The following is a 25,102-nucleotide window of genomic DNA, read 5'->3' on the forward strand; positions in this document are numbered from 1 at the left end:
ACATAATGCATCTAAATGCCCCTGCTTCATTTTTTCACACGTCCACAAAAGCACTCGCTTGTCTATCCATAGTTGTACATTTGCCTAACTTCATCATCAAAGCTATTGCTTCGTTCCTCATGTTGAAATACTCGACAGCAGTGGGGGAGGCGGCCACAGGGAAAGTCGTTTTGGGTCTCGGGGCATTATTGGCAGATCCACGACGAGTTTCTCTCTATCCTCCTTTGCAATTCCCCCTTCCTTGAGCGTCGCGTGGATTTTGCGGTCCATATCGTAAGCTTCGATTAGCTTGTCCTCCAACGAAGCTGATAATCTCGAGACATTAGACTGGGCACCGTTCCACCTCGCGATGCTTGTCCCGAGTTGATCTTTCTTGGACGACTCAAACAAGGGCAGCGCAGTTTCCCCTGCAATAACGGCCTTCCACGGACTGATGAGAGTATGCCGGCCAAGGTCGTGGGGTCCTTCACTGGAGAGGAGCTTGTTCATGCGGTACCGCAACTTTGAACTTGCCTGTCTAGCATAAGTAGCATAGTGCCAGATGACACGAAGCATATTAGGGCTTCGTGTCTTCCAAGCAACCTGGAAGAGCATATCATAGGTGTCTCTATCGGACAGGACTGCTGCAGGCCACATTGTCCGAAGCTTTCGCATCACATCTAATATGTCTTGGGTGCTCCTGCTATGGGTGATGATGGTGTTCAGTGTGTCCGACCCTGGGCTTGTGCGGCGCGACTCGTAGATAAGATCTAGGAGATCAAGGCACATATTGTGTTTGCCGTTCTTCCCAAGAACATCTACTAGCTTGTTGAAGGTTATTCTGTCAAGCCAAATAGCCCCGTGTTGTGCGTCTTGTTCCTCAATGAATTCGGTAATTGAATGAATATTATTGAGTGATTTTTCCAATTCGAAAGGCGCCATGTGTTGGCCTGCTTTGACAAGTGTTGACTGAATTCGATCAAGTCCCAACTTGCGCATCTTGCGAAGAATGTAGTGTTTTGCGTCAGGCTGTTCCATGATCTTCAAAAGGGACAGCCATGTCTCGCTGTCAGCGTGCAGGCTTTTTCTCGCCATTAGCTTCAGCACGTTGTGAAACCCGTCTAGGTCACCCGTTCTCACAGACCCAGCAACAAAGATATTGCATATTCGTGTATCCATTGGTATGTTTCGAATCTCGGCTTGATTGAATATTGCCCGTGCCGTTGGTCTAAAAGTGAGCCCTTTGCTCTGGATGTAGGCCAAAGTCATAGCCAGGGCTTCAGTGGAAAGTGACCGATGACTTTGCTCGGAATGAAAAATTTCATTGAGCAGAGAAACGACAATTTGCTGGTGATCAGTCGGCTTCTTGTACAGTGACGAATGAAGATGTGCTGGTACAACACCATACACCAAAAGCGCAATGTATTTCTCGAGCGATTCCATTGTCCACACGGCAGGTTTTGGAATCTGGTCAGCTCTTCGGTTCAATACGTAATAGCGACTTTTCTGCCACTGATATCCAGACGGGCTCAGTTTTGCAGTCAAAGTCAAACTCCTGTCGTCTTGGTCGCCCGCACCGGCCTCGTCGCGATCCAGGAGCGTGACAGAGTCCAAGTTGGTCTTCTCTTGGTGCCAAAGATCCCGCAGCATGCCTTGCGCATCGTTATCCAGCAGTCTGACGGCGGTGATGTGCCCCGAAGCCTTGAGCAAGTCCATCAGGGCCATGCGTACTGAGTGTGCAGACCCGGTCAGGGTAAGATGTAGGTTTCCGTCCGCATTGTCCGTTTCGTCCACGCGAACAACGGCGCGAGTGCTTTGCTGCAGTCGACCCGGCTCGGCGGTAGGCCCACGAGGCAGGAGCTTTCGGATTTCATCTGCGGCGCCTTGGCCGACTATGACCTTGAAATCAAAAATGGAGCCAAACTTGGGCGTAAGTTTCGATAGAAAATGCGCGGTGCTAAGCCAGTCGACTCCGGGATTGTCGTCTTTGGCGCGTTGAAAAGCCCAAAGATCTTGCCGCGCCTTGCTGAGGTAGCTCTTTCGATCACTCCTGACAACTTCGTGCCTGCTCGGGTACCACTGCCGCGACTTTATCAATGCAGGGTTCTTGTTCTGGATCTTCCGCTTTCTGCTCTTTTTGATAACTCGGTGAATGGCCAACCGCCTCAGTGCAGATGGCGAGAGTTGCTCACGCTCGGGTTCGTCGCGTTCCTCATTCTGCAAAGAGGGTGACACACGCCGGAATTGGCTGACAGAATGATCATTGGGTACCGGGGTTGATGTATCGTGCCTCTTCGGCTCGGCCGAGTTGGTCGACTGCCATCGGTTGAGTTGCGACCTCTGGTAATGGTGGAGGACTCGAGGAAGTTCCCTGGGACTCAAGGAGAGCCCACTGGCGGTCAAGGCACAGGTATGAGCTCTCCATACCGTTCTGAAGCCCAGGGACATGAGCTATGAACAGGTCATTGATCTTGTGAGAAATGGGAACCAACTTTGATTAGAGTAGTTGGTGTTGGCTGCTGTTGTCTTCCTCTCGCACTGGCTGCTTAGACAGGTTGGGGATTTGGTCCCCTCCAAAAAATTCCGGCGCCGGCGAGTCCCTGGTTCGGGTCGCGTGCATGGATTGCGCCAAGGAACCCATCGGCGAAATCGGTAGCTCTTGGCGCGATTATGACGGCATCGCAGCTGGCATCAACTGTCCGGGCTTTTCCAACCAAGAAGTCAGAACAGTCCACCCCCAATTGCAGCACAATGTTGGTTTTACTTTCAGATTTCTTGTTAATCAATCACTCTATTCCGCTTTCTGTGTGTTCTTTGCTTGGGTCCAGCACAGGTTTTCGTTGACACCAGGCGCTTTTCGTATCCATAGGCATTATTATATTGGGGTCAACTATCCTGCCACTGGGTATTTGTCATAGGAAAAGAAACGTGTATACTCAATCCATCAAAGTCATATCCGAGGCCCACGTTTAAGACAGGACCCGGCTCTCGTATCGCCCTCACAATGTCGCTGTAGCTGGTCGAATACTAAAGCGTTGGACTTATTGTATTCTTCGTCATGTTGGAAGTCTCCCAATATCGTTAAGACAGGCAATGGTGTTTTGACTTCGCTCCCTTGATCTGATGCCTCCCAAACTCCATGCGAGCTCGCCTCCCTTTGAATGAAGAAGTTTGGTGACTCTAGAGTACTACGCGATCCTCTCTAATATCCCAACCAGACTGTACCCTTGTGGAGTCAAACCTGGTAGACTACACCTAGTCGCTGCTGGGGGATTTGCGCCAAAGTCAAACGACACCGTCCAAAGTAGGGCCAGCGGTGTCAAACAGTTCACTGTGCAACCCGCTTGTGGATCAACAAACAACCCAAGAGGCCAACTATTCCTTCTCGTCGGCTGTTCCATCGGCCTGAGCCTCCACCTTGGTCTCGGTCTTCTTCTCTGCGTCTTTAGGGGTATCACTTGTTGTAGTCTCCGTCTTGGACTCAGGCTCGGTATTCGACTTCTCCTTGGCTGGCGGGGAAGGGGCTCGGGGGAGGATGTTGCTGCTGTCCTCGCCATCTTCTCCCGAAGAGGACTTTGACACCTGGCTAGCGAGGTCCTTGTCCTCTTCAGCGTTGTCAAACATCTCGGTATCGTCCGAGTCTGTCAGGACCTCAGTACCATCACCAAGGAAGATGATACGACCCTTGTACCCACCAATACCAAAAGGCTTCGACTGCTTGTCCATGTCCACGTCATAACCACTGTCGCTATCATCGAAGTTGTGGTGAACACCAGGTCCTCGGAATTCGGCTGAGTCCAACTGTCAGTTTTGCATCGGTGACTCGGACTCTTTGCTTTGCATACCGTATTCGGGGGGAGCGCACGGGCCGTCGCCTTTGGAAACGCGGGTTGCGACCTCTTCGTACCAGGCATCCTTTTTCTTGCCTCGGAGGAAGCCGATCACAATCATGGTCATGTTGTCGCATCCGACACCACCTGTCTCGGAGTTGGAAGCCAAGCAGTTGTCCATCATGTTCTCGCAGATCTTCTCCAGCTCCTGCTTGGCAGCAACGCCTCTTCGGACAAACTCGACGACCGCTTGGGATGACTGGCAATCCCAAATACCTGAAAAGAATGATTATTAAAAAGGTTGCTTTCAAGTTAGTGGTGCGATGCTTACCGTCGCAGGCAATGACCAGGAACTCATCGTCGTCGCTCAAATCATGGACTACCACATCAGGGTAAGCCGTGACGATTTGCTGCTCGGGTGCGAGCTCGGCACTCTTCTTGAACTCGAAATCGCCGATAGCACGCGACAATGCAAGGTTACCATTGACACGACCAAAATCGACGAAGCCACCAGCGGCAGTGATACGTGCCTTCTCGCCTGTGGTCACAGTAAGTCGCCGAGTAAGGAGGACAAAAAGATGGCAAGCCAACAGGGCTAAGATAACGAACCTTCATTCTGGGGCTTGTGGTCAAAAGACAAGGGCTTAGCACGACCTTTGACGCCCAGGACACTTCGCGAGTCACCAGCATTGGCCTAGTGGATTTGTCAACAAGGGTTCGGAGCGAAGCATGGACAGGGTACAAACAATGTAGATCTTGTCATCAGTGATGAGACCAACACAAGCCGTGCAGCCAGAAACCTCTTCCTCATACTTGGGGTCTGTCATCCTCCGATTAGCATCCACAACTGAAAATACAGCACTGCTGCACTAATGCATGATCTCATACCGCTCAGTATTGCCCGGTCGCAAGCCAGAAAGCAGTCCTTGAGAGCCTGTTCGTAGTTTCCAGCCTTGAAAGTGTCCTGCTTCACGAGGATATCATCAATGTGCTCGCCGGCGTATTGTGCCACCTTGTCACCTCCATGTCCATCAAAGACACCAAAGAAGGATAATCTCGAGGAGTGTGCCTTTGCTTCTTCACTGTCGGGCTTCAAGAGATCCAGGATGGTGGTGTGAGCATCCTCCATGCTAATGCGCCAGCCTTGCATGGCCGACACACCGTAAAGCAGGCGCTCATCCTCACCCTTGGCAGATGCCTAGATGAAAACAAGAAGTCAGCAAGTTGTTCACACACAAAAATATTGACATGCAAGACATGATCGCAATACAGAAACAGGCCAGGTACGAAGTGATCGCACAAATAAGAGGCCACGGCATTGATGAGGTCATATGGCCCAAAGGGTGGGCACGCGCAGACTCGATCGGATAGGGGTGGGTTGAAAGATGGTGGGCGCGCAAGACAAAGCAGATGGAAGAGTAGAGGATTTGTTTACCTTGTCGACGACGGGTTCCGAGAGTGTTTGACCCATGGTGATAGAGACTGTGAACCGAAGCGCGCAGGCCACGGATTCGTCTGTGGATGGATAGGTGAGAGAGAGGGGGGGAGGGGTTCAGGATTTCGTGATCGGGCGTGCAGTTGCAGTCAGTCGCGGATTGCAAATGCCAGGTCGAAATAAATTTTTCTTTCCTTATTCTCCAGCGGACAAGATGCCTTGGCTAAAAGTTGCGTGGTGCGGGAGTGAAGAAAGGATGACCGGATGCCGTACCAAAGACAGGCGGGAGAGGTCGCGCGACAAGAAATTGGTTGGCCCGGTATTGCGTGTGTGGGAGAGCAGCGAGACAGACGACTGGAGTTGTTGTGCGGTGGTGGGCGTTGAGGTAGTCAGTCAGTCGGACTGTCAGACAGATACACCAAGACCCAGCCTGATCAGGTAGCGCGGCGAAAGGTCCTGCGGTTATTGAGGAAACCCGAGGGGCGTTTTCTTTGGTGGCAGAATTGATAGGTAGAACCAAACAGACAAGCCAGGCGGGCGGGCGGGCAGGCAGGCAGGCAGGCAGACAGACAGACAGACGGGAGGGACCAACACAAGGCGGGGTACTCTTGAAAAGAAGCGCCGCACTTCCAAAAAGCAGCTTGCTTGTTTGCAGTGCGTGCGTGCGTCGTGGTGCTCACCGGCTCGCTGGACTGGACTGAACTGGACTGGACTGGGCGGTGGATTCTGGAGTAGGTGATTTTTTGGGGATCTACACTACTCGCTGATGACGGATTGGGGGTCCCGTTTTGGTAGTGGTGGTCCAGTGCCTTGCTGGTTGGTGAAATTGCCTTGATGTGTCGGTCAGGAAAAGAAACCGTAGTTGCAGCAGCGCTTAATGTCTATTTTGTGTGGTTCATGAATATGTAATCTGGTGCAGATGCCCATGAGTCAAGCATACATCTAAAGTGGTGTGTACGAAGTAGAAATATGAAGCAAATAACGATTGCACTATCCGGGCAGTCTTGTTCGCTCTGAATCAGTTCTGATGATGGGCGACAGAGCCTGGACACAATATGGTTCACAGAACAAGGCGTGATGAGTGATGATGTGATGGCACAGGAAGGAAGACTGGAGAGCCCCCAGAGGCGCACAACATCACTTACCTACATTAGGTACCTGGCCATCAATTATTGAGTCTGCATAGGACCTACCTACCCAGCGAGGTACCTGGAAAACGACATCATCGCCACTATTGGACCGTGCCTTCTTGACCTGCTCGCTTGTCGCTCCCATGCATTCGGGCGCAAGTCCAAATCCATTTCTGAGCATGGACCTGCGCCATAGCATGTATAATAATGTACAATATCCGTTGAAAAGTGCACATCAACCTTGAAGCCGGACTTGGTATGGTGCATAGAAAGCACGACCTATTTCATCGCTCAACTTCTCGATGCTGCTTTGGGACATTCATCCTGCTTGCTCACCTGCCCGTCAGCATCGTGAGTGCTCAGCTGGAACATACTACACCAGACGGAAGAAGAGAATTCATTGATTGATCGATTGTATGCGGCAAAGAGCAAAACTCCACCATCACTCCCAAGCATGGGCACACAAGACTCCCCTGTCCATGACATCCTCGTCCACTCGTGGCATATTCCGGTGATCCAGAGCCCCGAATCCCGCTGGTCACTCCAAAAAAGAGCACTAATGACCTGGGTGCCAGGTATCTACAGGCTACAGCCCGGTTGGTAGGACACGTACGTGCATCATCAAAGGATGCCCGCGCTCAGGCCCTTATCGGTTTCCGAAAAACCCATATCTGTTGAATCCTAAAAAGAACGACATTTAGAACGTTACTCACATGTTGACTTCACATCATATCCAGAACGAAATGGATCCTCCTCGTCAAGTGACATTGAATCACAATGTGTACCACCAAAGAAAATTGCCAGATGCTCGTTCATGTATGGACTCGCCCTTGTCGCCCTACAGTTCTTGCTTCGTGCCTCGGGACAAAAGAAATATCCAAAATCCAAAGAATTACTATTTGAAATTATACCTACGCTTATTAATCGACAGGGGTTCGCTTTTCTTGGAACGCCCAAATGAAATGGCCTTTGCTTTCCCGTTAAATCTGGGGAAACGGCTCGGGCGGTTGGAACTGGTCCGTGAGCAAAAAGCCGCCAGTCGAAAGGGTCCAATCGTAGATTGCTGAACCTTGCCTCCGTCCAACCATGGCAGGCGGTTCTATTTTTCTGAGGGTTTTTTTATTATTTAAAGTTCTGCACATCCATCCTTCTTTGGCGAGATCTCAGCAGAGAGAAGTGAAGGGGAAAAAATTTCTTCTCGCTTGAAAAACTCCAGCTCGTTGCCGAATGTTCGAGCCATTCAATTGCCCGAAGATCTGTTCCATTTGTAGTAAAGCCGCTATAACGATCCTGGGCGTATGAAAGGCCAGGCGGCTCTATCCGTCGAAAACGTTGGGAAAGGTACTTGCATTTTTTTTTTTCTGCCTCATGATGCGTTTTTCTTTTCTTTATGCATGCCGCGGCACGACGTCAGAAGGTGTCAGCAATTGGAATTGCTTTTCCCCTATAAGGACCGGTATCGATTATGCAAAGAAAGAAATCCCATTTGTGCGTAGTGTAAAAACCCCCCCACATTATGCGGCATGTCCTTGGCCGCTCACTCAGCTCTAGAGGCAGTCAGTACGAGCGTACATTACACATACAACCCAACTTCCAAGAGCCCAGCCAGGCAAGTCGCTTGAGTTGATTAATGTGAGATTTGTCTGAGTGCTGTGTAGATTACTTGAGACTGTCTGCAGATGTTTCAACCATAATAATCACAATGAAGAAGACCCTACAGGGCTATACCATGGATAGTATCGCAGCTTGGATCATCACCATGGATGCCCCCGGTCAAGTACAAGTAGGCACCGAATCTTCGCAATGGTTAAAGAGTACACTATATAAAATTACAACGCCATGGAGACGGATTTACACTATGTGAGGCAAATTGGTAATTGACAACAGGAAATCCTCGCCAGAACGCCAAAACGCAGTAAAAACATCAAGTATCTTTGCCAATCCGTCCATTCCCAGAAACTTTTTGTTGGCGTATCTCTCCCCCCAAAAAAAAGCCCCGGGATTACAAAAGCATGAAACTCCCCATTGATCCGAGTATTAAATGAATGCTGGTGCGCTCCCTGTTGAGTTGCTGAAAAGATTCCCATCCAATACACTCGCCGGCCGAATGTCCTCCCATCCGTCTTCCGTCCCTGCGTAGTCACTCGCGATGGTATTGACACTTCTGTTCGACTTGCGTGAAAAGTTGCTCCTTGTCCCGAGGCCGCCGCCGCTCGTCGCCGACTGGTTTGGCCGGTCGGCCAGCGGCGTCCTCGCCTGTCTGGTGGGCGTCTTGGGCAGCGGTCTTGGCAGCGGCCAGGCCGGGTCAGGTTCGGACAACAGTCGTCGAACGTCCTCGGCGGCCTGTTGCTGCTCCAAGAGACGGGCCTTTTCCTCTGCGGCGCGGGATACGTCGCTGTCATCTCTGGCCGGGTCCTTGTACTCTCTTATCGTGGACGTGTCCGAGTTGGCGGTGGAAAGTGGCATCGGCCATTGGTTTAGGGACATGAGGTCTTCATATGTCTTGATGTCCGGTTGCACCAAGTCATTGTTCTCCTTGTTCTCGTTCAAGGGGGAGAAGATGACGGAATCCTGCGAGGCTCGAGCCGCATTCATGGACATTATCGGCTCATGTTGAGACTTGCCAAAGTCCCTGTGCTCTATCCCATGGGATCTCTTTGCAGCATTGTTCCACGAAAAGTTTCTGCCATGTGAAAGCGGCGGCGGAAGCATGAATAGTTTCTCCCGAGAAGGCATCGGTGATGGTCCAGTGATGACACCAAAGTTCTTTGGTGAACGCACTATTGCTCCGCCTCCGAACAGGGCACTCGAATCATCAACGCGGCGACTGATCTGCCGGCTCTGCCCCCGGCTGGGCACATGGACGACGGTGGGTCTCTGAATATCGGCCACTTCGTCGGTCAAGATGCTGGTCCGCGTGGTATCGACGGTCGAGGTGCTGTGGTTGCTCTTGCGCTTGTATTCTTCCAGGAGCCTGGAGGGGCTTGCCTTTTTCCAAGCGTGAGACATTCTTGTGCTGGTCTTGCGCGGGATGGACGTTATGGTGCGTTGAATTCCAAGGCCCAAGACGCCAGAATACGTCGAATCCGGATACGCAGACTTGGGTCGGCTTTCGCCGTCCGACTCACTTCCTCTTGTAATGTATGCGAACTCTGGAGTGGCCTGGATACTCGACGGCTCATGCACGATTGGCAAACTCAAGCCGGCGACGGGCGAGGTCACGAGCGAGCGTCTGAAAGATTCTGGTCCCGCGCCACTGACGACCAGTGCCGGGGTCTCGCCTTGTACATGGTTGTCTGCCGATCCCAGAGTGGTATCTGACAACACGCTGAAGTCGTCCATTTTTGCAGTTGCGGTTGAGGGAGGTATATGCCCCGCGGCGAATCCCTTGAGCCACGACTCGCGAGTTTCTCGCACCGCCGAGTCGCTTAGGGATCTTCGGTCAAAGGCGAACAAAGTCATAGATTGGCGGCCATCGCTACCTCGAACACTCGAGTGAGACGATGTGCGGAACCGGGGCGGTATGACTGGAGCAGTGGTGAAGCTATCGCTGTGTGACCTCCGGGCAACTTCCGCATCGAATAAGCCTTGTAGACCATTTGGACCCTCGAGGCTACTCGTATTATGCTTGACGAAACTTCCAGGTATAGGAGCAGATACTTCTGGGATGTGGTCCTGGTACCGATCGTGTCTCCGTCGTCGGTAGCAGCAGAGCAGTAGAACTAGGGCGACAACGCAGATCACGATCAGTGGTACGAGAACGCCTAAAACTATTTTTGTCGTCCGAGAAGTTGGGCTCGCAGTGCTTGAGGGTGCTGCTGGAACAGAAGAAGTAGAGGCTGGCGTTTGCGCCGCACTTGATGATGACGAAGATGGTCTGGTCGTTTCAGACGGGGATGCCCCGATCCTGATGGATAGTTCGCGTGACTCTGTCACTTCAGTGCTCTTCGAGCTCGCTTCAAGGTCGACTTGAACCTCAAATGCAGTATTCGAATACGGAATGGCACCAGTGAGCTCCATTAGGGAGGAATTGTATCGGATCCACGGCGCCTTTGACTGATCTGTTAGTCGCAACTCCGTGTCGGAGATGTTAGAAATAAATGGTCTCAAATCGAGTGCCAGATCGGTGCCAGCTGATACATTGATGGTTGGCAAGTCTGACCGAAAGATGTTCATGGCAATATCGATGACCAGGCTGATATTGAGCGCATCGGAATAAATGTCAACAACTGAAATGGTCACATTGACAGGAATCGCTCCTACTTGGGGGGTTCCGCTCAAATGCCATGTTTCAGTGTCGAACTCCAGCCACTCGGGCAAGGGAGTTGTTGATATTGAAGCCACATTGGAGCGATTCAGTGCTCCACCATCCAATTTGATGTTATTCGCAAGGTCGTCATAGTGAAAAGGTCTTCCTATACTTGCATTGGAGGCAATGTTGGTGACCTCGGCTGTCAGTTCGTGATTGCCAACGATGATGGAGAACGGTATTGAAGCGGATGCGAAGCCAACAACGTCGGAAGCGACCAGTTTGACATTGAAAGTGGTGGGTGGTTGAACCAATGCCTCGATTGCAGGAGTTCTGCCAGTAAACGAAATGCTGTTGGCGTCGAACGAGATCCAAGCTGGAAGAGGTGCGTTATCTCCTGATACGGCATAATAACTCAGCCCTGACTGGTCGAACGTATCTTTTTTGAATTTGAAAGAGAAATCCTCTGATGGGGATAAGATAATCGATGAGGGCGCAGAATATAGCCCAAACGACGGGAGCTGTTCCGAGAGCGGCACAACCACATTGGGAGCTGGATTCCTGGAGATGACCAAAGTCGAATTGGTGATTGTAGAACCTTGTTCATCCTCTGCCGCTATACTGATGGGTACGCCTACAATGGAGCCGGACCCGACATCCCGATCTTCTGGCGTACCATAGAGCCGTCTGTTGTTGCTATCGATTGAGAGCCATTCTGGAGAGTCGACCAAGGTATAAGATATTGGATACGGAGACACGAATGTTGACGGCGAAAAAACGAAAGAAAAAGGCTCTGATATCCGAGCCACTGGCGGCAGTTGGGAGTTGATGGGAAAGTAGTCGCGAGGAGCGCATAGTATGAATTTGGCGTAGTATGCTAATAGTATTATTGGGCTTGACGCCCACCTCGGCCGCATTGTGGTGGTGGTGATATTGTCACCTCACATGAGAGATGATGGAAAGTACATGATGCGCAAATGGTTCTGAAGGAGCGACTATAGCTAGAAATGATATTGTTAGGACTTGTGCGGCGAGCAGAAAAGAAAAACAAAGGTGGTTGAGTACAAGCAACTCAAGACAGGATCAAGACGGCGATATGCTGACCCAAAGCTTAACCTTAGCAGATGGATACTCACAAGCCGCGCTCCTTGACTGGTTGCACGAAGAAAAAAAAAAAAAAGAGAAGCATAGAAATCTGTTGCGTGTAAAGTGGTTAGGCACAAGAGCTCGTTACAGAGGTCGCGAGCGCGTCAGCCATCATAATATGTCCGTCAGGAATTCCAGTGTCTTGCCACGCATTCGCGGTTGCTCATGAGACGCGAGGCTGGTGGGGTGATCAAATGCCATTGAATACTGAGTGCTACTACTATTAGTACCTAATTGTGAATCGAACATTGCAGATGATTCAGATTTGCACCAGATTTATTTTTTATGCAAAGTGAAGAGTCAGAGACTGGCATGGCCATTCAATACATTAGCAGTGAGCACCACGGGTTGTGCACACGTGATGTAAGTGGGATGGATATAGAGAGAGATGAGGCGAGAGAGGGATAGGGAAGAGTGAGATGTGAATGGCATCTATAATCCAATACTAATCACAATGGACGGCAAGTTGCGGCGCTAGCCCCTGCCAAAAAGGGATGACTAGAAGAGATAAGATGGCCTCGACTCTTCCTTCCTAATCGCCGGTCCGGCACTAACATCAATATGGGCCGTCGCATCTTTTCACAACACCTTGGGCGGCTCGGCAGGCTCTCTGCCAGCTTGCCCACAGAGTTCAACACTTTACCAGTCAGTTATTCAGTCTTTTGGCTCTTTTTTTCTCAAACATCAACGTTCAAAAAAAGCTTCACAATGGCCGAGGATCGCTCGCCTTCCCCCGAATTCGATCCCTTCGCGATCGGCGTCGACCTGGCGCCTCTGCCCGAGTATAAGGCCGCGGCGACGGCTGGATTTGACTTTGACAGTCTTCTCGCCCAACCACTGCGACTGCACGAGGATCTCACCTCGGGCTGCGGCGGTCAAACGTGGCCAGCTGGTATGGTTCTTGCAAAACACATGCTCCGCTATCACCGGAAGGATCTGCGAGACTCGAGAATGTATGTTGGTGGTTTCCTCTCCTCTTTAGCGATGCGTTGTCAAAAGTCCCCACGGAACCCTTTTTTTGCTAATTATCGATCTTCCCCAATAATAGTCTAGAGCTCGGCGCAGGCGGCGGGCTGGTGGGTCTAGCAGTTGCCCGCGGTTGTGAGGTGCAACAACCGCTCCTCATCACCGATCAGTTGGAAATGTTCAGCCTCATGGGTCATAATATTGAACTGAATCAGATGCAAGGTCAAGTCAAAGCCACGATATTGAACTGGTAAGTGCACAAGCTCTTGTTCTATGCCATCTTGATGAGACCGAGACCTCCGTGTCCCTGACATGGACCCTGAGGCTGGACTGGGTCAGATGTCACTGGCGCAACGCCAAGCGCAAAGACGCCGCCCGTACCTGGTTGCCTGGAGTGATGCTTTTTTTTGTCTTTCAAAGTAGAAACAGAACCTCTAACGACAGTGGGGTGTTTTATAGGGGCGAACCACTTGCGCAAGAAGTCGTCGACTTCAAACCAAATGTGATTTTGGCTGCTGATTGTGTGTATTTTGAGCCGGCTTTCCCCCTGCTCCTCGCGACGCTGTCGGACCTCTTGAATTTATGCCCATCGGCAATCATCTACTTTTGCTTCAAAAAGAGACGTCGCGCCGACATTCAATTCGTCAAAAAAGCACAAAAGGCCTTTCATGTGGCTGAGTTACATGACGAGGATCGTCCCATCTTCAGCCGGCAAGGATTGTTTCTCTACGCTATTACCAGCAAGCATCGCTGCGACTAATGAGTGCACATATGGAAGGCCTCCCTCTTATTAAGCTTCAAAATAGTTCTTAGACATCTAGATACATAGAAGGCTGGCCGGACTTCAGATCAGAGGGCGGAGTCAAGTCATGACCAGTTCAAGCTCGCTTCAATGCTTTTCTGTCTCTCTCTCGCTTTCTCTTTCTCCATATGGGATTGGCAAAAGGCTGGTAACATACTTCAGAATCGACGTTCGTCGCTCCTTTGACCCCAAAGCATTCCCTCCATCCTCCAAGAAAAAAAGGGTCAGGGTCAGGGTGCCGTTCCCGTCTCTTGGCTGGCCAGACCTTTTTGGGTCGGCTATTTTCCGGGGCCCAGGAATTGTACCATGGCCAGTAAGCTGTTCTACACCACCAAGACCACCACCTAGCAAATCTTCAACAACACGATCATTGCCAGCCGTTAGTCTACAGGCACGAGTCAAAGGTGCATGAAGATTGATTTCCTGGTCATGGTGGATCCGAGATGAACCGTGCTTGCTTTTCCAAGATTGCTGGCAGATTTTGATACAGAGATAAATTGGCATCTATCAAAGAAAGATAAACTTAATTTGAGTTGTGCTGCGAACCGCCGTCGACAGTAGTTCCACTGCAACTAGAGTTGGGGAATCATCCCAGGTGGGTTGCACAAAGCCCTCCCCCTTCGTCACGTCACCAGATGGGGATTCGCAAAGTGGCTGGTCACAGAATTCGCCCTTAGCTTTGTACAACTTCTCTTCCCCCTTTTTTCCCCGACGAATTCCTGCTAAGGAATGCGAGCTGGAAGTCGCCATGGCTTCAGCCCATGGCGTTACAGTAATACTTTGGACTCGTCAACGGGACATTCGGAAGCACAGGACCTGGGATCGGTAGACTTGAACTACGTTACATGTTGCCAAGCTCAAAGTGGATAATGAGCGCACGTGGAGTTGCTGGCAGCTTGTGCGCTGGTTCCTTCTGCTTGCCAGGACCTCGGAGTGGGCAGCAAGCGACCTGAACCATGGATTTTTTTTTCTTCCTCACCATCTAGTCTATGGATTACAGTTCGTACACAGCTTCATACCATCGGACAAAGCACAAGTTCGCCAACCAATTGACGTTTGACTAGCAGCGCCTCATTGACAGATTCCGTAATACTTTCTTTGACTTCCCTGAGTCGAACCAATCTAAAGTAGGATCTCACGCCATCTACGAATCCTTTTTGTGACGGGACGAATCCCTTTGGCTGGCTCCCTCCGCCTTGGCCAGATGCTTCCTTAGCGGCCGTAAAACGACCAAAAAAGAGAGGATTTTTTTTTTCTTTCTCCCTCTGGCTTTCCCCTCAAGCCCCCCTCCCATTGCTCCCCTTCCAGATTCCAGGAGGACGCCAAAACTAGCAAGTCCAGGTGCTAACGCGGGCTTAACGTGCATTAGGATGGACGAATGGACGGGCCTCCAAGGGATCGTCAGGCACTTCAACCCCCTGCGCCCTGCCGAAGTCCAGGGACCCGAGCGCTGTAATTGGCTCGCTGGTGGGTAGGCGCGGCGGTGCCTGCAGCTTGCATACAGGGAAGCCCTTTAGCCATCCATGATCCATCCCGACTTTTCCAAGGATGGGTGGCATGGTGGCACCTGGGCTTGGACCTGGACCTGGACCTTTCACGAGCGAAGTTACGATGTGCCAGTGATGTGCAAGATGTGCCATTGGGCTTGAGCCCGGCTGCTGACGGGCTCCATTGTCCAACTTACCACTGCCCGCTTGGTGAGATGTTTCAAGTGCCTTTGCTCACGTTCGCTTCCCTGTTTCCACGATCGATTGGCTCCATCCTCATCTGGCTTGGCAACTTGGGCCCTTGCAACCTGCCTGCGCCTAGGAAGGACCCGCTGCCTTGGTTGTTGTTAGTCGTCGCTCGCTGTCTGTGTGAACTTGTCTGTCGCTACCTACCTGCACTACTGCAGGTGCCAGGTGCTTGCTGGGTCGCTGGCCGCCGGCTTTGTACCGTTGTGTGTCGCTTGTTTCCCCGTTCTGGGATAGACTCACTTTGTTCGTCGGCCCCCCTGTCATAGTGCCGCTCTTCATTCACGGCAAATAAAGACCCCCCAGTTTCCTTTCACTCTCTTCTTCTCTTGCCCCCACGATGGTTCACTTGTGATCTTCACGCAATCAACACATTCTTTTTCAACCTGAGCAGTGCTCACTGTATACATTCATTTTCTTGACGGATCCGCTGCTCACTCACAGTCATTCCACCCAAAGGAGAAACGCAGGAAAACTTTCCCGTGCCGCCCGCATATACACACAAGTCACCTTTCGACTATAAACGAGAAACCGATCTACTTCCCGGCTGGTCCCTTTGAGATTTTCCATCTTGCTTCAAAAACTGATATCCCAAACCGCCACAATGAAGTCTGCTGCCGTCGCACTTTTCACCTTGGCCTCTGCTGCCATTGCCCAGCCTCACGGCCATGCCCGTCGCCATCACCATGATAAGCGTGACCTCGTTGTCGAGTGGGTTACTGAGGTTGAGACCGTCACCGTTGAGGTAGACGAGACCACCACCCAGACCTTCTACCCTGCCAAGACCGAGGAGGCTGCTGCCACCACTGTTGCCACCTCTTCTGGATCTCCTGGCGAATTCTTCCAGGCGGCCGCCAGCACCAGCATCTACTCTGCTGCCGCTCCCTCGACTACTCTGGTTGTCAAGCCCTCGACTCAGCAAACAACCGAGGCTGCTCCCGCCACCAGCAGTTCCAGCTACAGCACCAGCTCCAGCACCAGCACCACCCCCATCGTTGTTGTGCCTACTGTTGTTTTGCCCACTACTACTGCCGAGGCCCCTACTACCACTGCTGCCGCTGAGACCACAACTTACGCCGCGGAACCTACAAGCACAACTGCCGCCGCCGCCACCACTGGCTCCGGCTCCAGCTCTGGTACAAATGTCAAGAACAGTGACATGACATACTACGCCATTGGTCTCGGCTCTTGCGGTTACGACGACAGTGGTCTTGACCTGACCAAGCCCGTCGTTGCCATTGACTACCACCTGTGGGACTCGGTCAGCACTCTCACCAGCTATGGCGTTGACCTGCCAGCCCACCCCTTCTGCAACCAGGAGATCACCATCAAGTACAATGGCCAGACCACCACTGGTATCGTTCGTGACAGATGTGGTGGCTGCGTGGAGAACGCCATTGACGTGGCCGAGACCATCTTTGACGACCTGGTCGGTGGTACAACCGCTGGCAGAGTCGAGGTCGAGTGGTACTTCAACAGCGGCGAGTGGTAAAGAGACCTGCCTGCTTGTCTCTGTGCTCAATTAGAGCAGTATCACGTCGCCACGATAACGAATATATTTCACTTCTTCATTTCCATATATTGGGACTACATTGGAATACAACATGACTGGAGTTTGGGCAATGTGTGACTGGCGCATTTCTGTACAGCCGTCCCCTTTTCACATACGGCATCGAAGGAACCAATATCAGGGCATCTGGAAAATGGAAAATGAGGCAGGAAAAGGTCCCCTCCCTCATCAAGGTTTTGCTATATCACAAAACCTGCCCGTCGCCAAGACACGGGATGCTAGACTTAAATTCTACTGTATATATTTATTTGACGAATCAAGGCAAATACTTGCTCTTCACATTGAAAAGAACCACTTCCGTGGAGGAGTATTTTCCTTCGGCCTGCTGAGCACTCGTGCCTAAATCCATCGAACCTCGTCAAGTCTGTCTATCCGACACGGTGGAGCGTCCCAACGTAAACCTTCTCTCTCGTGGCACCTGCGGGTTTGACATGCGAACGCAAATTAAGCTCGAGGGGCTATAGTGAGTGCATGGGGCAGAAAACGATACCTTGACCTCCAAAATTACAAGCTCGTACACACGAAGGTACGTGCCTGGCTGGCTCTCAGTGGCTCCACTGCCAATGCCCGTGGTGGTTCGATACGAGGCGTCCCCGTATTGGACCCGATGAGCAGGTCCACGAGTCAACTTGACTTATTCCCAAACACGTCGATCTATTGAATTCGCCTGACGACGCGCACATCTCCCTATCGATTCATAGCCTGCACAATTCAAAAGACTTAATTTCGGCGGGTTACCTCGTAATGTGTGACGAGAACCGTCAATACTTGGGGGGCCTTGATGACGATGAAGATGCATATTCTTGTTCTTTTTTTCAGGGGTTTTCTGCGCGAGTCGTTACTGAGTAAATAGAATGGATACTATTTGCTGCCTGACTTGGCCTTTCTCATCGAGGGCGTTCTGTCATTTGCAATTGGACTCTTTTCACCCAAATATGACATCAGAGGAGCCATTTGTGTTGCTAATGAATCAGAAAAGGGAAGGAGAATGTTTGGACGCAGAGTAGTGCTTGTTTTCCTGGGTATCGCAGCTTAGTGCAATACCAGGGCAGAGTGGTATATCTATTCTCAATCGAGATGCCACGCTGGACAATAGAAGATTGGGTACGGTGTACGAGATTAGGAGCCGGGCATGGAAAGCGATGGAAATTTCTCAAGTTTCTTCTCATCGATACAGCACTAATCTGTATTGGCGCTCGTGAATGCCTCGATCATCTCCATGAGAATCTTGATGCTCTGCTCTAGGTACTGCCCACCAAATGGAGACATGTGACTACCATTAATCGACCTCGCGATCCAATCCTGACCGACGCTGTGCATCATGGCATCCTGTGCTGCTTCGGGTATCTCGTCGTCTCTGGCAGTCTTGAGATACCCTAATCTGCCCTTCCAGGCATGTTCGCCCAGACTCAATGCCGAAGGCGGCTGTATGCTCGTAAACGCCAGCGTAGCGTGCGGTCGGCACAAGGCCCCGAGTCTGTCGGCCTCCACGGCTGTGAATCCATGCCGAAACATGTTGCCGGGGTCTTGAGGTACATTTAGCCCCGGCCCCGGCGTGTCGTCCTGGACCCACGGTGCCAGCTTACCGCCCGTCATGCCGGCGCAGCTGGTATTTTCGGGCACGATAAAGGCAGTCACATAGACGAGGCCCAATATGCCGCCGCCGTGACCACGAGGAGCGAGAGGATCCTCGGTCCGCCTCCTCTCTGCCGCGCCGAGACCGCGAGCTGCCGAGGACCCCGGCATCCCGCCGTACGAGTGCATCACGAGGACCACGTCCCTGCTCTTGTCATGGACAAGCCGCGAGAGCGTCGTCCGGATCGCCGCCGCGTCCCCGGCTACATCGGCGTGCTGTGGATCTGGAGCATCAAATGACGGGTACGCTGTGACCAGCACCGGGTAACCCTCTTGCTCCAGCCTGGCGGTCCACTCGGCATACGCCGTGGACGGGAGCCAGGCGCCCGGGACCAAGACAATGGTGGGCTTGGTGTCTTGCATCATAAGTCTTGTCTGTGTTGAAAGACGATCTCTAACTTGGACGATTGGCTTGGCAGGCTACCTCTTTTGCGACTTTCTTTTCGGCCAAAGGAGCCTTCTCGGAAGCTTACATGGTTGTGCATCACCTGTTCTGGTTTAGAGTTGGACTGGCGGACTCGGGGCCGGTTCATGAGCTAAAACTCATAGAGGCTTTCGTCGGTATTACCGTGCAAAGTATGATCGACATTTCGCATGCATGGTATAGCAGGTAAGTAAGTAGAGAATGGCGCGGAAGAAGAGATTATCCAGTTATGCAAAGTAAATCACAGTCCATTGAGAGGTAGAGAATCTGACTTAGATTGCCGGTGTTATCATGCCACCAGCACTTATCGTCACACCTACGGGCATACGTGCGTGAGCCTTGGAGCTATTGTTACTAAAACATATCAAACATCAATTACCAGTCTTGGTGGCATTTATGTATCCAAGGGGACGACTGAGGAGCTCTGCTTATGCATTCATGATGTGATAGTCCTACTCCTTCCGGGCGCCCACAGTGAGTGTTGTGTAAGCATGGAAGGGCGCCGGCCGCATGGTATATCCAGATTTAGACAGCCACATGCCGTCAATAGTATCTTGTCAAGTTTCGTTTAACCCCTGCTCTAGCGACTTGTCATTATAGGTAAGTGAAAAGCAAAGACATCTTTTGCCCCTCAAGGCTGGTCGGTTAGAAATAGCACGATAAAGCGTTTCTCTTCACTCGAGAAAAAGACGTATTGATCATTGAGATACTTCAGCCGCTAGAGAAAGTTGGTATACTTGGGTAGAAAATGATAACAGGGGGAAGGGAAAAGGCCGCAGCAAAGTGGGCAAGCTGAAAAGGCATTTCCACTAAGAAGAAAGTCGTTGCTGCAGGTCAGCTGTGGTGGTTTGGCGGCGACGGCTGCATGATTGGGCAGTATGTTCTGTTCAGAACCGTTTTGCTGTACAGACATGGCCTGTGGCAAATAGATTGCTGCAGCGTATCTTGAAGCAATCTACAAAAAGATTCTATATCGAGTGCAGATAATGACAAAGTTAATTCAACAGGATGTGTTGTCTTTCCGCAGAAACTTCCGCCCCGACAATCGACTCGTAGCTCAGAATTTATATCCAAAGAGGCCACCGAGCTAGGGGCCAAATCCTTTCAGCCGCAGTGCGCCTGATATGATTTCTTGGGGGATCACGAGTGCCTTGCGTCTTGGCAGCTGCCGTGAAACGCCCGATTAGAGTGATGGACCCTTCTCAACTTTTGACCGAGCCCAGCCCCCAAGAAAGGTCGTATTTTGGGGGTGATTGGAAATCTTGCTCTTTTCGTCGGTATCCATTTACTCCTCCTGGCTTCACCCGAGTATCTGAAAATAGAGTAGATGGCCAGAGACTCTAGGAGAGTTCAAACTTTTTGGTATTTGTTTAGAAGTCGCAAATCTTTTCTACCCAACATGATGATCACATGAGATATTGCGACAGTCACCATGGGTAATTTCATAATTTCCAACTTTGGGCAACGGAACGCGACCGACATCAATACCAACGGATCAAGCAGGGACTCGCTTGTCTCCGAGAGCGCGTCCAACACCATGGCAAGTTATCAGTCAGGCGGTGGAAGAGAATCCCTTGTGTCTGTCAATTCGTGTTTCGAATACCCGCAGCAAAATGACTCGTGGAATAATGGCCAGGATTACCCGTCAGAGCAAAACACTTCTCGGAACCCGCGCTTCGAGATATTCGGTCAACGATATGAGCAGGTCCCAACACACTGGACGTCACGAGGACAGCCTAGTCACACCTTACATCGAGATACATTCAAGGAAGACGAAGAATACGACATGTCTCTATTGAAGGCAGCTGCTCCCCTGGGCATGTCAAGCGGAGATATGACCACCACAAATAATGACTTCAGGGAGCCTACAACGCCAGTCTTTGACATGACTTCATTTTCTGGTCCTATGGGCTCACAGAATCATGATTTTATCAAAAACCTTCAGAAGCAAGAAGCAAACGGGAAGCTCACAGGCGGGTTGGGTGCTGGCATCAACCCAGACGCCACGATGAATACTCAACAACTGCTGGCAACGAGCCCTGCAATCGATCGATCGTTTTCATTTTCGCGAGCACTTTCGATCAAAAGAAAACCTAGCGCCAGGAAAGAGATTAGGAACTTGGGGCAGACCACTGCAAACAAAACCGGCGAGGTGATTGAGGTGATCATGGAAGAACCGTCAGATATCGATTTGAGCAGTATGACAGGGCCCAACCCAGCCGGTGTTAATCCAGATCATTTTCGCCAGTCAACGTTTCCCAGAGCAGACGCAAAAAAGGAAGTTTTTTATCCACAGCCCAACTGGAAGCCTTTCACAATGAGGTGGCCGTACCTGACCAGCATGATTTTGTTGTCACTCGGCCTGGCCATCACCCAAGAAGTGCTGTATCAACAATCGAGAGCGGCCCCATTAATGAAGTTTCAAAGACCAGGAGACATCAATCCCTTTGACTACTTCATACTGAAATTCCTCCCCACGATAGTGACAGTCACTTTCGGCGTCCTTTGGACAATGGCAGACTTCGAAGTGAGGCGCCTGGAAGCATTTTATCAAATGTCCAAGGAGGGCGGCGCACTGGCAGCAGAGTCGATCAATGTCGACTATCTGACGCTGTTTAACCTCATGAGACCGATCCGGGCACTCCATCGAAAGCATTATGCAGTGGCTGTCTCGTCGATAATAAGTTTGCTTGCTGTTTCCTTGGTTCCTACCTTGGGGTCCGCAGCCATAGTGATGAATCCCGATAAGACCATCAGACACAACGATCCTCTGGTTGAGAAGACCATTACAATGCATCCAACATTATCCCGCCTCCTTACCTCTACATTTTTGATTATAGCTATTCTAGGTGTTGGCCTACTTCATCAGCTGCAAAGTCGTCGATCGGGTTTACTAGCCGACGTGAAGGGTATCGCGGGTCTTGCTTCCATGGCCGTGGTGAGCCACATCATGATGGACTTCAAGGATATGGATGTTGCCAAACCCAAAGCGATCCACTCTCAGCTTAGGAACCACAGATATGTGCTGCGAAACTCTTCTTTAGCACCAGACGATTCATCCTCCATGACAACGCAAGAAAAGGCTAGATACAAGGAGGCACATCTTTCAGAAAATCCACATCCAATCATGCTCCGCGCCGAAGGGGCAATTCCTTTCATCATCGGTATACTACTTTTTCTCGGCTTCATATTTGTACTTCTCTTCTCGCGGCTCAGCGAAGTCACCGACAAGGCGCCATGGATCGTGACGGCCCTCGCCGTGTGTATCAAGCTCGCCTGGGAAAGTCTCGAGACTGACATGCGCATGATGGAGCCCTACTACATTTTATCCAAGCGGCATGCCCCGGCCAAGACGCTGACGCTCGATTACACAGCCATGCCCTTTGGTTGGATAACGGTACGCGCTCTGCTGAATCAGCACTGGCTCGTCGCCCTGGTCGGGTTCGGTACCGTGCTGGCCGAGACCCTAACCATCTTTGTCACGTCGCTGGCAACGGTGGAAGGCAAGGACTTTGTCGACCAGATCCGGTCCAACATGGCGCACGGCGGCGACCATCCTCCTCGCCACCATGATGATACAAACCAGGGCGACTTTCAGTCGGGCCAGGAAACGGTGCAATCATTTGTCGTTTCGCTGGGCTTTGCCGTGTTTATCCTGCTGTACATGCTAGTGGTCGCGACCAGGGTCTTTGTCCGGCGGCGCCACCCCTTCTTGCCGCGCCAGCCCAACACCATTGCCAGCATCCTCGCGTTCATGCATCAGTCCAAGATGCTCTACGACTTTGTCGGCACGGCCAAGCTCGGCACCGCCGAGGTGGCGCTCCGGCTCCAGGATCTGGGCAAGACGTACGGCCTCGGTTGGTTCGAGGGCCGCGACGGCCAAACTCACTGCGGTGTTGATGAGGAGGAGCTCTCGGGCCCCTATATTCATGGCATAGATTTCAGCCAGGCAGCCAAGCCGTGGGATCGGGAGTGGCAGTTATTCTAGTGTTTACCCTTATTACTGTAAAGGAGTACGGGAGCGTGCATCCAGTGCTTGGATCTATAGACCATAAACCATATACAGATCTGGTAGAGAGCGCTCTTGGTAACACAGATACACCGCATTAATATCCATTGGAAGACGTCGATATATATATATAATAAGCTTTAGACTCTGAGACGTGGAAATCACCTCCCAGACAAAGTTCCAAACGCGGAAACACACAATGACGATATTTGTTCGCCGAGTCAACTATAATGAAAAAGCCTGGGACTTTGCCCAAGTGGCACTGACATTTGTCTTTGAGCAGCTCCGTTTACAATGCTGTAATGTACCTGGGGATGCGACAGCACTTTGCTCAATCATTTCAAAATTGTCGCGCTCCGGGGTTCATTTATTTCAAATAAAAGATCTGAGTTCGGTTAGGCGGTGCATTTGAGCGGTTTAATGGCAACACAGCCACAGACCTTGCCACCGTCTTGGGTCGATCGATATAAGAAGATACATTAGAGCAGTTTTGAGGGGAGCAAATCACATTAAACATACGACTTGACGACTTTGTACCGTACACATAGAGGAAGGGGAAGAGAAAAAAAAAAGGGCTTTGCGCACTAAGCTGCCAAGGTGGATTCTCGATTGTGGGGGGGCTGCTCTCGAATCTTAAACAGACCAACAAATGCGATCCAAAAAGGATCTCGTACCTGCATAAGCGCTTGCAGATGTCGGCCAATACCTTGAGAGCACAACAATCGCATTGCGACAGTTCACCATGTGAGCGGCTACAGCAGAATTCAATGAGACGGCACCTTGTTCTCATGTCTACTAGGTAATCATGTGTAATCCTTGAGGATGCTCGAGGTGTCCGAGGACATATTGTGATACAGGAGGAACACAATTTGACAATCTGGTTCACACCCGAGGGATAGACTCGACGGGCCGGGATCAAACGGCTGTTGCTACTTTGCTCTTCCCGAGCTTATGAGGCTCGACGTGCATCTGAAGCTTGTGTCCTTTTATCCCCTCCCCTTCCCCTGGAGCAGGAAGTCTGTCAAGTATCTATCATAATATTGCAACACGGTCGATTCGAGGAGGGGGAACACGCCTCATATTCAGCAAGCCTCATTTTTAATATGCCCGTCCATTCCCCGCGAACAGGCTATTGCTTGCGCTGGGGTAGTTTGGCAAATGATCCGAGTTACGCGTGGGTCGTTTTCGTCAGCCTTCCCTGTCTGCCAGAGGTGTTGTGTCCCCATCGCGACCATCTACTTGCTGGGCTAGCAGCTCTACCCGACAAAACGGAATGATATGCGGCACAGACACAAGAGGTATGGAAGAGAGCGAATGGGGTGGCGGTGCAAGAAAACTTCAGAACCCAACACTGAAATGTTTAGAGTGCCAAGAAGTGTCCATCCTGCCGAGCTGCCGCGACGCCAGACATATTTTAAGCTTGAGATGTTTCGCGAATTTCAGAAACCAGAGGGTAGAAACAGACAGAGTCCCAAGAACCCCGAACCGCCCGGGGGGCCGCGTGCTTGGTAGTACAGTGGATCACAAAGGAACCGCTGGGTGACGAGTTCGCAATTACAATACGGTGACCTAGGGAGAGGCTGTGTTCTTTTTAGGCCGGGAGAACGTATAAGCTGTCCTACCGTGGACTGATGCCAATACTGCAGTCCTCTTTTGATTACGATATTGGCTGAGGCGTTGAGTGAAGGGGTGTGGTGAGGGCACACCGTATTAGATGAGATTGTCTCTCGTATTGCCTTGGGGCATTTTTCGGAACAGGACCACGAGCTGACGAACTGTCTGTCCTCTCTGGCCCTGAACCAGCAATAGGCAGATAGATACGCGGACAGATAGATGTGCATCGGCACTTGCTATTACAAGATAACATTGCCGACACTTGAAATGCCGTGCTTCTTACCTAATGTAATGCGACACACTACTTACACAGTATGTATGTTGCTATAGGCGAGCAAGCACCTAACCTTTGACGCTTAAAGACGAGTTTGAGGACGGGACAGATGCACAGAAAAACGTGGGGAAGGTTGGGCCGAGACCATGGCACCAAGGTGCAGGATGGATGCAATGAGTTCCATGCTGGAATAAAAGATGTGATGATAACAATAATAAAAGCCCAAGTATACTCATTACACATGTACAGACCTGCAGACCTGCAGCCGCTCACACGTTTGATGTGCGACATGCCTCGCACTAATCA

At 51.1% G+C, this 25,102-nt stretch overlaps 7 protein-coding genes across 7 annotated transcripts; 3 read left to right on the forward strand and 4 right to left on the reverse strand.

The window, feature by feature from the left end:
* Positions 1 to 117: 117 nt before the first annotated feature.
* Positions 118 to 2,427, reverse strand: PFICI_13084 (uncharacterized protein; the record flags this gene model as incomplete). The annotated part of the gene is made up of 1 exon (XM_007841665.1): positions 118 to 2,427. One exon carries the CDS (start codon positions 2,425 to 2,427, stop codon positions 118 to 120), a length of 2,310 nt encoding a protein of 769 aa, XP_007839856.1.
* Positions 2,428 to 3,354: 927 nt separating this feature from the next.
* Positions 3,355 to 5,280, reverse strand: PFICI_13085 (Protein phosphatase 2C; the record flags this gene model as incomplete). Its single annotated transcript, XM_007841666.1, has 7 exons — positions 3,355 to 3,770; positions 3,825 to 4,085; positions 4,141 to 4,347; positions 4,419 to 4,503; positions 4,556 to 4,629; positions 4,698 to 5,007; positions 5,245 to 5,280. 7 exons carry the CDS (start codon positions 5,278 to 5,280, stop codon positions 3,355 to 3,357), a joined length of 1,389 nt encoding a protein of 462 aa, XP_007839857.1.
* A 3,131-nt stretch (positions 5,281 to 8,411) lies between these two features.
* On the reverse strand, positions 8,412 to 11,540 carry PFICI_13086 (uncharacterized protein; the record flags this gene model as incomplete). Its single annotated transcript, XM_007841667.1, has 1 exon — positions 8,412 to 11,540. One exon carries the CDS (start codon positions 11,538 to 11,540, stop codon positions 8,412 to 8,414), a length of 3,129 nt encoding a protein of 1,042 aa, XP_007839858.1.
* A 937-nt stretch (positions 11,541 to 12,477) lies between these two features.
* Positions 12,478 to 13,495, forward strand: PFICI_13087 (uncharacterized protein; the record flags this gene model as incomplete). Its single annotated transcript, XM_007841668.1, has 3 exons — positions 12,478 to 12,722; positions 12,818 to 12,985; positions 13,195 to 13,495. 3 exons carry the CDS (start codon positions 12,478 to 12,480, stop codon positions 13,493 to 13,495), a joined length of 714 nt encoding a protein of 237 aa, XP_007839859.1.
* A 2,379-nt stretch (positions 13,496 to 15,874) lies between these two features.
* Positions 15,875 to 16,762, forward strand: PFICI_13088 (uncharacterized protein; the record flags this gene model as incomplete). Its single annotated transcript, XM_007841669.1, has 1 exon — positions 15,875 to 16,762. The coding sequence occupies one exon, from the start codon at positions 15,875 to 15,877 to the stop codon at positions 16,760 to 16,762; it is 888 nt and encodes a 295-aa protein (XP_007839860.1).
* A 1,257-nt stretch (positions 16,763 to 18,019) lies between these two features.
* On the reverse strand, positions 18,020 to 18,838 carry PFICI_13089 (uncharacterized protein; the record flags this gene model as incomplete). The annotated part of the gene is made up of 1 exon (XM_007841670.1): positions 18,020 to 18,838. One exon carries the CDS (start codon positions 18,836 to 18,838, stop codon positions 18,020 to 18,022), a length of 819 nt encoding a protein of 272 aa, XP_007839861.1.
* Positions 18,839 to 20,331: 1,493 nt separating this feature from the next.
* On the forward strand, positions 20,332 to 22,887 carry PFICI_13090 (uncharacterized protein; the record flags this gene model as incomplete). Its single annotated transcript, XM_007841671.1, has 1 exon — positions 20,332 to 22,887. The coding sequence occupies one exon, from the start codon at positions 20,332 to 20,334 to the stop codon at positions 22,885 to 22,887; it is 2,556 nt and encodes an 851-aa protein (XP_007839862.1).
* Between the last annotated feature and the right edge of the window lie 2,215 nt (positions 22,888 to 25,102).

Source organism: Pestalotiopsis fici (assembly GCF_000516985.1).
Source record: "Pestalotiopsis fici W106-1 unplaced genomic scaffold PFICI_Scf_11, whole genome shotgun sequence".
NCBI lineage: Eukaryota > Fungi > Ascomycota > Sordariomycetes > Amphisphaeriales > Sporocadaceae > Pestalotiopsis > Pestalotiopsis fici.